This window comes from Rana temporaria, chromosome 5 (assembly GCF_905171775.1).
Source record: "Rana temporaria chromosome 5, aRanTem1.1, whole genome shotgun sequence".
NCBI lineage: Eukaryota > Metazoa > Chordata > Amphibia > Anura > Ranidae > Rana > Rana temporaria.
This window is the reverse complement of record NC_053493.1, coordinates 237,318,574-237,331,919: the sequence shown is the minus strand read 5'-3', so window position 1 is coordinate 237,331,919 and position 13,346 is coordinate 237,318,574. Positions and strand designations below refer to the sequence as shown.

Genomic DNA, 13,346 nt, shown 5'->3' with positions numbered 1-13,346 from the left:
AGCGAGAGAAATAATTCTAGACCTCCTCTGTAACTCAAAAGATGCAACCTATAGAAATTTTTAAACGTCGCCTATGGAGATTTTTAAGGGTAAAAGTTTGACGCCATTCCACGAGCGGGCGCAAATTTAAAGTGTGACATATTGAGTATCACTTTACTCGGCGTAACATTATCTTTCACAATATATAACAAAATTGGGCTAACTTTACTGTTTTATTTTTCAACTCAAAAAAGAGATTTTTTTCCCAAAAAAGTGCGCTTGTAAGACCGCTGCGCAAATACAGTGTGACAAAAAGTATTGCGATGACTGCCATTTTATTCTCTAGGGTGTTAGAAAAAAAAACAAAAAAAAAACAATATATAATGTTTGGGGGTTCCAAGTAATTTTCTAGCAAAAAATTCATTCATATTCACATTGGTTGTATTTGTATGTTAACTTAACTTAATTTTATCATTCGATTTTATTCATGCCTTTTCCTACACTTAATTTTTACATGTTTTACTTTTTTCAATTTTACTTGGGTTTCATATGTATGTGATACGACCATTAATGTGGTCCACTCTTCCAGGTGACCACTATCGCTTGTTACCCATTATTTGAGTATACATCATTAGCGATGCTTGGCCACAGGTGACGGTGGACCACGTGACTGGTTTGGTATAGGTGTATATATTTGAGTTGTGTACTATTTTGTTTTAGCTATGACTAAGCACTGACATTACAGTGCGAAACGCGTCAGCTTTATACCCCACTGCCTGCTGTTTTTTGCAGTGCTCCATTTCTTTTATTAAAGGCCACCTTTTTAAGGATTTTGTGGAAGTGCGGCTGTCCAATTTTTTCTTTTCAAGTTTTACTATTAAAGAAGAGTCCTCTGGACCATGTCCAAAAGACAAAATGTGACTGTACATTTGGTTTTGAGTGTGTTCTTTCTTAACTCCTGTATACAGACAGAAGTGAGAGCACAGCCCGCACCTCCTCCCTGTTCTTGCCTCCCCTTTGCTTGTACTCCTGAAAACAACCTAGAAAGCCGTGTTGGTCACCTGCCCGCATCCCACCAATCAAGGACGTCATAGGCTGCTAAGGATATGTCGGGCACCAACACAGCTTACTGGGTTGCCAACAGCAGTAAAGATAGGAGCACAGAGGAGGGGGAGCCAGGAGCAGGTTCAGGCTGTGTAGGGGTGGTAATAAAACCCTGGACAGTTCTGATCTGACAGCATTCCTTTGTCATCTCCTGTCTATATACATTTGTGCTAGGAGGGATTTTTTGAGAGGGGGATTTGTGCTAGGAGCAAGGATTTTGGAGGGGGTGATTTGTGCTAGCAGGGGACATTGGGGGGGGGACCACAGACCACTGAACTCTGCCTCACAAACGACATTTTAGTGTTTGCAGTGTGGTGACGCACGTGAAATCCCTGCACTGCACAAAAATGTAATGCCTTTTGCAGATGTGCACTGGTGACATTAATTCTTAATGGCACCCCACGCATCTATCAAATGCACATGCATTCACATGCGCTAAAACGCAGACTACAACAGTACCATGCATTTTGGTGTTGCGCAATTTGAAAAATAATCCCGGCTTTTTTTATTGCATTCTCCACATACACAGATCTGCCCATTAAACACAATGTGTGGGAACGGGTCAAAATAAACGAGTGCTTGGATACACCTACTGGTATGAATGAGCCATCAGGTATGCCCCAAGATTTGCCCAATTCTAAATGTGCCTTGGCTGAAAAAAGGTTGGGAAACCGTGTTAAAAATAACTAAACGTTAACAGACTTTCTGACTGGATCAGCAAGTAAAGACAAACAGAAAAAAAAAAAAAAAAAGAAGAAGGACTATAAAAGAAAAACGAATGCAACCAACACATTTAGGGATTGATAAGCTGCAATACAGTACATTTTTGTCTTCAGATTTATTACCACTTTACATATATATTTTTATATCTTATGAGCAAAAGGTTTGTGCTGACATAATCTGTAAACAGAAACATACATATTTATACATGTATAAATAAAAACCAAAGTATTTTTTGCCACCTTCTGTCTTTTGTTCCACCCAAGTATTAATTTCCTTTCTACAGTCCTCTGCCTTTCCAGAAAAGTCTACAGCCTGTAAATCTGCATGATAGTGTTTCTGAGTTGATCCAAGAAAATCCTGAAAAATTAAACATCATTAATAGCAACAATGCAGAAAAAGAAAAAAAGTATTCTAGATTGTCATAGTAAAACTTTTTCAGTGACATAGTCAAAAGTGTTATGCTTTGGCTTAAACTGTATATCCAGTGGGAAATTTTTTGGACTAGAGCAATGAATGTTCAGATAGCAGTATAAACCGCGTTCTAAGGCTGCATTTTAGAGTTTGCCCCCTTACTTACTGTTACAGTGACCCATGGTGTCACAGAGAAGAAGTCAGGGAATATATATATACAACAAACACAAAAGCTGGCAGGGGTTGAAACTTTCCATACTCTAATACCCAAAAAATATTTCTGTCTGTACTGTGGTCGAGAGATCAAGATTATTCAAATGGAACTTATGAAAAAAAATTCACATGGGCCTAGTCAATATATATATATATATATATATATATATATATAAAAATTAGATATGTTTTAATGTCTTAAGATTATTTACAGAGAATACAAACTTTCCATGTTATCTAAACCAGAAGTCCCCAATCCCTGGGTCACAGCCTGTGAGGAACTGGGCTGCACAGCAGGAGACTTGATGCATTAGTGAATTAGGGGGCAGTGTGGTGCACAATTCAGCGTATCACTTGCCTCCCAGGTGTTTTTTTTATTTTGCTTTGTAAAAACTTTATACAAAGTGTACATAACATTCTTTTCATTCATGGCAATGTACAGTAGCACATTTCAATGCGATAAAATGTATCATGCTTGCATTTTAGCGTAGCCATAGGCTGCGTTGCAGAGTGAATAGGAGACACAAACATTTGTGTACTTGTGGTGACAGAGGTTTTAAAATGCAGCAAATCGTCTGTTGCTTCACACTGTGTGAATTACACCCTACGGCCACTTGTATTACCTCCTGAGCTCTGCCTCCTGTCAGATTAGTGGCTGTATTTGAGTGCACTCCTTATGAGAAACGAGCGCTTGATGACCTGAGGGGGACCTGGGGTGGTGATGCTAGCCCTGGGGGAGTGGGAGAGGCTGCAAATACAGATCATTAGCACAGAGACTCCTATGAAAACCCTGTCAGTGATAGGCAAGTGACTGCATCTGGTGGCAGGCTATACTACCCCATCCACTGGCCAAAACCCCCACAACTCCACCACACCCCCAGTCTGTGGTAAAATTGTCTTCCATGAAACTGGTCCCTGGTGCCAAAAAGATTGGGGACCATAGCATAATGTCTGAACAAACATATAGGAGAAAAACTACATTACAGTATCTACTTTAGATCATTTAACCAGTCTGAAGACCAAATGGAAACAAAAGCAACATTTACTCACTAAGTGTATCTTATCATTAATATGTAGTAATAATACACTAGATAAGCTTACGTCAAGGAAGGTAAATGACTTCTCTCCATAAAGACGATTGGCGGTTCTCAAAAGGTAATCAGTGTCTGGCTTGTTGATTTCAGAGATAAGAGACTGAAAACATGAATGAACATCTTTTGCCTTTTCAAACTGAAGAACCTGGGGAAAAACAACAACAGACTTATTGGCTGGATCACCAAGTGAAACTAAAAGTAATTAACCCTTAAAAAATAAAACAAATGCAGTCATCGCATATTAGAACTGGTAAGCTGCAATAAAATGAATGTTTGCTTTTGTGTTTAACACCACTTTAAACATTTTGTAACTGATTCTGTGCATTATATCAGTGGTCATCAACCCTGTCCTCAGGGCCCACTAACAGGCCAAATTTGCAAGATAACTGAAATACATCACAGGTCACATAATTTGCTGCTCAGTGATTGCAGTATTCTAGTCTGCATCTCCCCAAGGTAATACATAAAATCTGGCCTGTTAGTGGGCCCTGAGGACAAAGTTGATGATCACTGCATTATATTACGTCTTGAAAAATGCCATGTAATAAGCACTAAAAAGTTTCTAAACTAGTCAACTACAAAATGGTGTATGAAATTTTAGTCTAAAAGTAAAAAAGTAAAAAAAATCATCACACTGGTAGCCCAAGAGCACTAGACCTGTGGCATTATAAAGATAAATATAAAAAGAATTGCATCCCCAACACTTCCTGTTCAAACGTTACCTAGGCTGTCCAGATGCATTCTGGGAGATTGAGGTCATTCTGAGATTTCTCCCCCCTTATCTGTCTAGTAGTATTAATAGTATCTTCTTATTTACTCAAAAATCCTAATGCGAGTATACAAGGTCTACGAGTTAAGATATGCATGTAGAATCTACAGACTAGCAGTTAGAGTGGGTTGCATGGTCTTTTTACATTTATCTAGAAATGTAAAATATCAATATCCCTGTTGTGTGCAGAAGTGTATTAGACCGAAGTGACAAGTGCAAAGATGTTTGTGGTATACAATTAAATAGTACCAGTGAAAATTTTAAAAATACGTGGCAAAGAAAAAAAAAATGTCCCTGGGTTTGTGCCGTCAGTAAAAAGGCAAAGACCAATGTCCCTGTATGAGTGGTGTCACTGAACTGAAAAATGTCCCCAAGTTGGTGATGTGAATGGAGTGAAAGAATGTCCCTACGAGTCTGTGGTGTCACTGAAAAAAAATGCCCCTGCATAAGGGGTGTCACCGAAAGAACAAACATTGCCCCATATGTCGGTGGTGTCATTAAATGGCCCTGCATTGGCGGCATCACGGAAAATAGTAGGATTTTTTAATAACAGCTTACCTGTAAAATCCTTTTCTTTGAGTACACCACGGGACACAGAGTCTAGTCATGACATAGTGGGCAGTTTGGTCGCCAGAGGTGATTGGACACTGGCACAACCAATGAGAACACGTTCCCCTCCATATAAACCCTCCAAATACAGGAAGTACCTTAGTTTTTGTATTAAAGCAGTAAGGATCCCATAGAAGGGGCGGGGGGGCCTCTGTGTCCCCTGGTGTACTCAAAGAAAAGGATTTTACAGGTAAGCTGTTAATAAAAAAATTCTACTTTAACGTACACCACGGGCCACAGAGTCTAGTCATTACATAGTGGGACGTCCCAGAGCAATGCTCAATATGAAGGGTGGGAGACACAGATCAAGCAGGCCGCCAATGGATAAGAAGCCCTAGATCACTGCCTGCAGCACACTACGCCCGAAGGCAGAATCCTCACGTCCTCTTACATCTATTTGATAAAATTTGGTAAATGTATGGACTGAAGACCAAGTTGTAGCTTTACAGATCTGAGCCATCGAAGCCTGGTGATGCACTGCCCACGAAGCACTTATTTCCCTGGTCGAGTGCGCCTTAACAGGAAAAGGAGGAACCTCATTCCTTAAATCATAAGCTTGAACAATTATTTGTCGAATACACCTAGCAATGGTGGATTTTGATTCCGGCTGGTCCTTCTTGGGACCATCTGGCACCATCGGTTTTACGTATCTGAGCCGTAGCCTGCAGATAGACTTTTTCTGCTCTCACTACATCTAGACAGTGCAAAAACTTTTCCTCCGCTGTTCGCAGTTTAGGAAAAAAAGGAAGGCAAAACGATGTCTTGATTTAAATAAAATGCTGAAACCACCTTTGGAAGAAAGGTAGGATGAGGGCGTAGTACAATTTTGTCTTTGTGACAAATTAGATAAGGCTGTTTACAATGAAGAGCTGCTAACTCCGATACCCTCCTAGCCGAAGAGATAGCAATCAGAAAGGCCAATTTCCTGCTTAAAAGAATCAAAGGAATATGGCGAATAGGTTCAAAAGGTTGCTTTTGCAGAACTGATAATACCAAGTTCAAATCCTAGGGACACAAGGGCGATTTGACTGGCGGATTTATCTGTAGTACTCCCTGAATGAATGCCCAGGCTAGGGAATGAGATGCCAATGGTTTCTGAAAAAAAGACTGATAGAGCCGATATTAGAGCCGATATTTGACCCTTGATGGTACTCAGGGACAATTTTATATCCACTCCTAATTGGCAAAAGGCGAGAATCCACCCTCTGGATTCACACCAGGAAACATACGTCTTCCAGACTCTGTAGTAGATAAGCCTGGAGGCCGGCTTTCTAGCATTAATGAGTGTAGAAAGAACTGGACCAGAGAGTCCTTGTTTCTTCAAAATGTAGGTCTCAGTAGCCAGACCTTCAAATTTAGCTTCTGTAAGGAAGGGTGAAACACTGGACCCTGTGACAGCAGGTCGTGACGTAGTGGAAGCACCCAAGGTCTTCCTACCACCATCTTTATGATCTTGGCGTACCAGGGGCTCCTGGGCCAATTTGGGGCCACTAGGAGTACCGGTATTCCCTCCTTCTTGATCCTGCCCAGCAATCTCTGTAAGAGAGGAATCAGGGGGAATGCATAGATCAGTGAAAACTGGAGACGTTTCTGTCCCCCAGCTGAGCCCTTGTCGGCCGGGGAGGGTTTACCCACGGGCCCTGACTGATGAAAATACTGCTTCTGAGTGGGGAACGAAGGACCCGGCCTACGGCACAGCTCCTTTCCCCTGGTGGACTGAGGGAGGAGAGTACTCTTACCCCAAGTGACATCCTTGATAATGTCATCCAGCGAGGTACCAAAAAACCTCCCACCCCTGAAATGGGAAATCAGCCAGGGCTTTTTTGGATGCTTGGTCAGCAGACCAGCATTTCAGCCAAATCAGGCAGTGCAAAACCACCGCCGAAACAGAGGCTCTGAATATCAAGGGTGCTGCATCCAGTGTAGCATCACAGACATATACAAGGCCCTGGACCAACTGGTCGGCCAGTCTAACAAATTTGGGAGGGAGCTGGTGCTCCTCCACAGCTTGGTGCAAAACCTTCCCCATTCAGTGAGTGTCTGAGACACCAAGGTTGCAGCCACAATAGGCCGAGATGCAGACCCCAGCATGGCAAACATGGAGCGGGTCAGCGCCTCGGACCTATTATCAGTATGGTCCTTGAAGGCAGGGGTCCCTTCTATAGTGAGAGTGGTCACTCTTTTTAACCAGGCACCTGGGGGGCCCACTACCTGAGGAGAAGCCCATTTATTTTTTTATTTTTTAAAAGCTCTCCTCAAAGGGGTACCGAACCGCCAGGCGCTGAGGAGCTACAAAGACTTATGTGGCCTTTCCCATTCCTTATCAATTAACTTGTCAAAAAAAAAAAAAAAAAGTGACATATAAAAAGGAAAAACTTTCAGAGCGGTCTGATTTGTGTGTTCAAAAAAGACAGAGCCCTCAGAGGATACCTCAGCTGCACTACACAGCATAAGGGAGTCCCTTACAGCATTAATAAGCGCACTTAAAAAAATAAAAAAAAAATATAAAAAAGAGAAGAAGAGCACACTGACAGTATAAAGATGTAAGTTCATGTGCACATACTTTGAGAAAAAAAAAGTTAATATATGGTATTACTATTTCAACAGTACCTTGTATTGTAAAATAAAAAATGCCATGCTTGTCCATTTACATCTGCCCACTCAGACATACATTGTGGTTCAGTATGGATCCATCTGAAAAACTGATACATTGATCCAGACTGAATGCCAGTGTGAAAGTGTCTTTGCAAAACCAGAAACACAATCCAATACTGTAGTTACACAGGACAATTATGTCTTATATGTCAGTGTATGTGTATCTGTGCTCTGTAAAAGACCTGTTGAGTATATTCTTGCATATTTATATACAGACCTTTGACATTTGAGCAGCAGTATTTCCTTTGGCTCCCAAATGAATCATTGCCAGAGCTGAAGAGATGCTTAACGGGGAGAAGAACAAGTTGCATTTTCTATCCTTTTCATTCAGCTTCCGAAAGAGATCAATAGCAAAGGAGCCATTTGCTACACTGAGAGAATCCATTTTTCCAAGCCTGCAGAATTAATGAAAAATCAATGATGACATAATATATCAATTCAAGCTATACAACAATAGTTAAAAGTTAAAACTGAACTCCAGAAATAACTTTTTTTTTTAAATTTACATTGGTCCAGCTTAGTTATACCTAATTCTTCCTACAGTCCGTACCGTACAAGGACTGATCGAGCAACTTGTCATCTGTATACTGAGCACAGGGGGTCACTTGCTCCTTAACTCCTCCATTCAGAGAATGTCTTGTATCTTTTTGTTCAATGAGTACAAGATGTTCTCTGATTGAATGACGTGGCAATTGTACAGCCTCTCGGATCACTTTTACTGGAAAAAGAATTGCTGGGGCTAAAAATACCATGGCAGTTGCTGCAATTATGATCCCAGTATAACCACTTCAACCACTTAGGCTGTTTTTAAACGACCCAAGGATAGGAAGTGGTTAAGCCCAAAAGAGGTCAATTATGTTTTTACTCTAACTGCTGGTTCCTTGCTAGTTGCCTGGAAATTGCTTTCTCTTATTGAAAATGCTACTTTGTGCCCCTCTTGCCAAGTGCTCTCTGCTGTCAGAGGAGTCAAGCACAGACCTGCATTGTAGAGGGGCATGTGCCAGAATATTTCTGTCAGCGAGCGCAGTGGATCTATATCGGATGTCTGTTGAGCTGCACAGTCATATTTAGTAAACAGAGGTAAGATTTTTTACATAAAGGTTGTTAGTACAAGTCCAATCTGACTGTATATTTATATGCATATCTGTGACTTTGACTGGGCCTTATAGCTAAACTACAGGAATCCCTATAAAAAAAAGGTAAGTTGTAATACTTACCTTAAAATGTCAGAGTGTATACACCGCTCAGGTGAATGAGTAATCAGCCAAACAAACAAACAATGTGGGTGCCGGTGACTTGTCCTCAATGTTCCCCTAACGGGGAAGTTCCTTCACTGACTGCGCAGGCGCAAACTTCCCGACGGAAATCCCCGAACCTTGCACGGCATCCAGGCTCATTCTTTAACATCCCCGTGGATTGGAGGATGTTAAAAAAAAGAGCCAGGAGGCCGAGCGAGCGGAGCGAGCCACCCGAGCGCAGCGAGGACGTGAGGCCGACTGGCCACTTACCTCGAAATCCACGTCGCCCTGGGTGCCGGCCGCGGTTTGGGGATTTCCATCAGCAAGTTTGCGCCTGCGCAGTCAGTAAAGGAACTTTCCCGATAGCTGGAACCGTCTCAGCACATCAGTTTGCGCATGCGCTGGAACTTCCACGATAGCTGAAACCAGCACGGCAGATCACCGGCCCTGGCTCGCGACCGTGTAAATACAGGTATAGAAGAGTATCAGCCACACACCACCAGGAGCTTGAGTGACGCAAGATCCTTTATTCACATTTATGCCAAAAGTAGGCAGGATACAATGGGATAAAAGGTAGACGCATTTCACACAAACCCAACATGCTTGTTGAACACGCATTGGGTTTGTGTGAAATGTGTCTACCTTTTATCCGGTCTACTTTTGGTATATGTGAATAAAGTATCTTACTTCATTCAAGCTCCTGGTGGTGTGCAGCTGATTTTCTTCTCTACGTAATAATTACCTTATTCCTAACATCTGCCCATTTTTCTCTGACTTAGGCCCTTAGCCCTGGTTCACACTGGGCTGCGGGAGTGAAGCCATGCAAGTTCAGCTGAACTCGCACGGCTTCACTCCCGCTGGCAGTCCCGATTTCGGCCGCGATTTAAGAGACATCTGTGCAGGTTTGTAAATCGCGGCCCGAAATCGCAAAAAGTAGTACAGGAACTACTTTTTGAAATCGGTGCAGCGCCGCAGATGCGGCGTCGCAACGATTAGGACAGTGTCATAGCCGGCAAATGCCACCGATTTGAGATGCGATTTCACATGTGAAATCGCATCTCAAATCGAAGGAAATCGTACCCAGTGTGAACCTGGGCTTACTGCCCTTATGTACAACTATTATGTAAGACTATTGGCCCTGCACTGCACTTGATGAAGTCAGAGTCTGACCACCTGGCTGGAGTGCTTTAGAGAAGAGGCATCAGAGAACCAGTTGTACAGATGAAGGGAGTCTGCTGAAATGAAGAATAAGGTTATACCCCTCCTCAATTGAGAATTTTTTTCTGTATGATTGAAATTAAATAAAAGAAAGTTTGAAGAGAAGTGCCCACGCATGGTTTACACTGCATGCAACACGATCTGTGAATGGGGGAAGAGTCTGACAAGTGCTTTCACACTGGGGTAGTGTGCTTGGAGGGCGGGAAAAAAAAAGTCCTGCAAGCAGCATCTTTGGGGCGGTGCGGGAGCGGTGTATACTCTGCTCCCAAAATGCCCTGCCCATTGAAATGAATGGTGCCAAGTGCTTTGAAAGTGCCGAAACACAAGTGATTTTAACCCTTTCCTTCGGCTGCTAGTGGGGGTTAAAAGTGCCACACTAGCTCCTGAAAAGCACCGCTATAACAGAAGTAAAGCACAGCTCAAACGAGCAGCGCTTTACCGCCAACACCACCCCAGTGTGCAAGGGGTTCTAGAGAAATCAATTAACCTTTTACAAGGGAAGGAAGAGTGGGTGGTGGTTCCTCGTCAGAAGCTTTTTTCATAGAAGCTCATCCCAAAGCCCAAAACTATTAACCCCTTGTATACTGGAAGTTCATCCACAGGAAAAGGGCAGGGCAGCCCATCAGTGTAGATTTCTCCAGCCTGCGGGATATTGGACGATCACCATATCAGGTAAGTTACCTCACTAAAGCTATAGAGCAAAATAACAAAACACACACACTTAAAACTTGCTTGTTTTGGGGGGGGGGGGGGGGGGGGGGTGTCAATGCAAGGATAATTTTTTTTTTTGTTGCCTGCCTGGAGTAGGGCACAGCAATATGCAATAATGTTCCGACTTTTAAAAAAAAACACCATTCTACTGAGTAGGACTGTTGGATTTTCTCCCAATATAATGCAACAGAGCAAGGAAGAAAGGTTGAGCTCTGTTAGGACATAGTTTAGTCTATCCAGACATTTGTTCTGGATTGCAAAACTAGGAGAAAAGCCCTGCTGCCATCCCGCTAGTTTGTTGTCTGCTCACATTCCCCCACCATGATCTACTTTCACTGCATGCAGCCAATTGAGTAAAGAACATCTAGAGATCCTTGCTAATGCTCCGCTAGACCTCTCCATTAGGTATCCTCTAGCAGAGTGTACAGATATGTTAGCAAACTGCTGGAGTTCATATGGTTCGCTGCAGCAGGAGTTATCCTGGTAAGTTGAGTGCACCAAAATTATTAATTACTGTTATTTATTGTACAGAAACCTCTGCAACTTCAGGAGAGTGTGCGATTTTCACTTAAAAATGGAGATCCACCCAAAAGGGGAAGTTCCACTTGTCTGCCTCTCCCCCTCTGCTGCCACATTTGGCACCCGATTTTGACAGGTATTGCTGCCACTTCCAGCTCAGTTTGCCACCCCCCGGCCCATTCACAAAAGCGCAGCGCACTCCGTGCATGCGCTGTAGTAGACTGGCTGTAAAGCCATAAGATTTCACTGCCAATTTCCCTTTGTCAAAATGGGGGCACCAGCATCTGACAGCTGATTGAAAAATCGGCTTGGGTGAGGCTGGCTTTCTGGATAGGCAAGTGCCTTAATATTAAAGGTCAGCAGCTGATGTCTTAGTTAATATTCCAATCGCACACCTTCCTGGAGAAACGGCTCATAAATACAAAAATGGGCCACTGTGCCTACTTTATATTTTGCACTGATGTCGGTTTATTTTTCTATGTTTGAGTGTATTGCCTAACGTTTTTGACCAGGTTGTCTGGCGTTTTTTTTTTTTGTATGTTTTTCTGTTTGTTGGTTTGTCTTAAACCTAATAAAAATATCTTTAAAAAAAAAAAAAAAAAAAAAAAAAAAATGGTTGCTGAAGCGATCACCAGCTGGGTACTGAAACCAACTATATGAATATATTCGCCAGCACACCACAGATCGTATACAACATCCAAAAGTTTTAATGTAAAGAAAGCATCACAAGAAGTGCAACGTTTCGAGGTCACGCAGGACCTCTTCGTCAGACAAGTGATAAAAAAGTCAATGCAACACCATTAGATATATATAGACAGCCACCAATAAGAACATGTGAAAAAAATTGCATAATCACTCCCTCCTCCCCACCCCATACCTCCCCCTTCTCCCCGTGACAGCGTCAGCACTCAGTACAGACAAAAAGTGAGTGAATCACACAACATAAAGATCACTCACCTAGGGGAAATCAGCACGTTCACAGTGGCACAATGTGTCACCACCCGTCCATATGGGCACTGTGCGGGGACAGCGACGTGAAATTATTATAAAATAAAGCCCACCATAGCGCTGTATAGATCCTAGATTCCCCATACTATCCAATAGCCCAGCACTGATGCCGCCGACCAATCACGCCATGCCACGTGTCCCAAGCATGCGCCCAGGACATTGCAGGGGATCGTGGAGGACACCAACGTGTGTGCCGCCGTTGTCACGGCAACCAGTGACGTACAAGCGCCGCACTAGGCGAATCAGTGGGAAGTGTGGCAGCGAGACTTGAAAAACAAGCTGCCAACCAGGAAGAGGAAAAAAAAAATAAAAGACAAAAAGGAAAAACAGAGTGTGTAGCGAGGCTATCTTAAGAAAAAAACAAAAACAACCCAAAGGGAAAACAATAAATTATAAAAAAGGAACCAATTGAAAAAAAGAAAGGGAGGAAAATTTAGAAAATGTAAAAGAAAAAGAAAAACCAAAACAAAATGGAAAAAAGAAAGAGAGAAAGAAAAAGGAAAGAGAAAAAAAAGAAGTGAAAGAAAAGGAAAAAATAAAACAAATCTAAATATAAAAATAAAAAATGTTTTCCCTTTGTTTTTTCTTTCTAAGATAGCCTCGCTACACACACTCTGTTTTTCCCTTTGTCTTTCATTTTTTTCCCTCTTCCTGGTTGGCAGCTTGCTTTTCAAGCCTCGCTGCCACACTGCCTTATTCCCACTGATTCGCCTAGTGCGGCGCCTGTATGTCACTGGTTGCCGTGACGACGGTGGCACACACGTTGGTGTCCTCCACAATCCCCTGCAATGTCCTGGGCCCATGCGCGGGACACGTGGCATGGCTTGATTGGTCAGCGGTGTCAGTGCTGGGCTATTAGACAAAGATAGTATGGGGAATCTAGGATCTATACAGCGCTATGGTGGGGGTTATTTTATGATTTCACACAGCTGTGCCCGCACGGTGCCCACATGGACAGGTGATGACACATTGTGCCACTGTGGACGTGCTGATTTCCCCTAGGTGAGTGATCTTTATGTTGTGTGATTCACTCACTTTTTGTCTGTACTGAGTGCTGACGCTGCATGACGTCACAGGGAGGAGGACGAGGACGAG

General features: G+C 42.7%; 1 protein-coding gene across 2 annotated transcripts in view; it reads right to left on the bottom strand.

The window, feature by feature from the left end:
• LOC120940645 (serpin B6-like) overlaps positions 1-13,346 on the bottom strand; it is a 38,702-nt gene that overhangs the window by 15,137 nt on the left and 10,219 nt on the right. For both annotated transcript variants that reach the window (XM_040353623.1, XM_040353622.1), the window contains exons 2-4: positions 7,775-7,952; positions 3,532-3,669; positions 2,046-2,163 (exon numbers count right to left, since the gene is read on the bottom strand). In XM_040353623.1, the coding sequence (XP_040209557.1) occupies positions 2,046-2,163; positions 3,532-3,669; positions 7,775-7,942 (424 nt within the window). In that variant the 5' untranslated portion in view covers positions 7,943-7,952. The remainder of the gene's footprint in view (positions 1-2,045; positions 2,164-3,531; positions 3,670-7,774; positions 7,953-13,346) is intronic.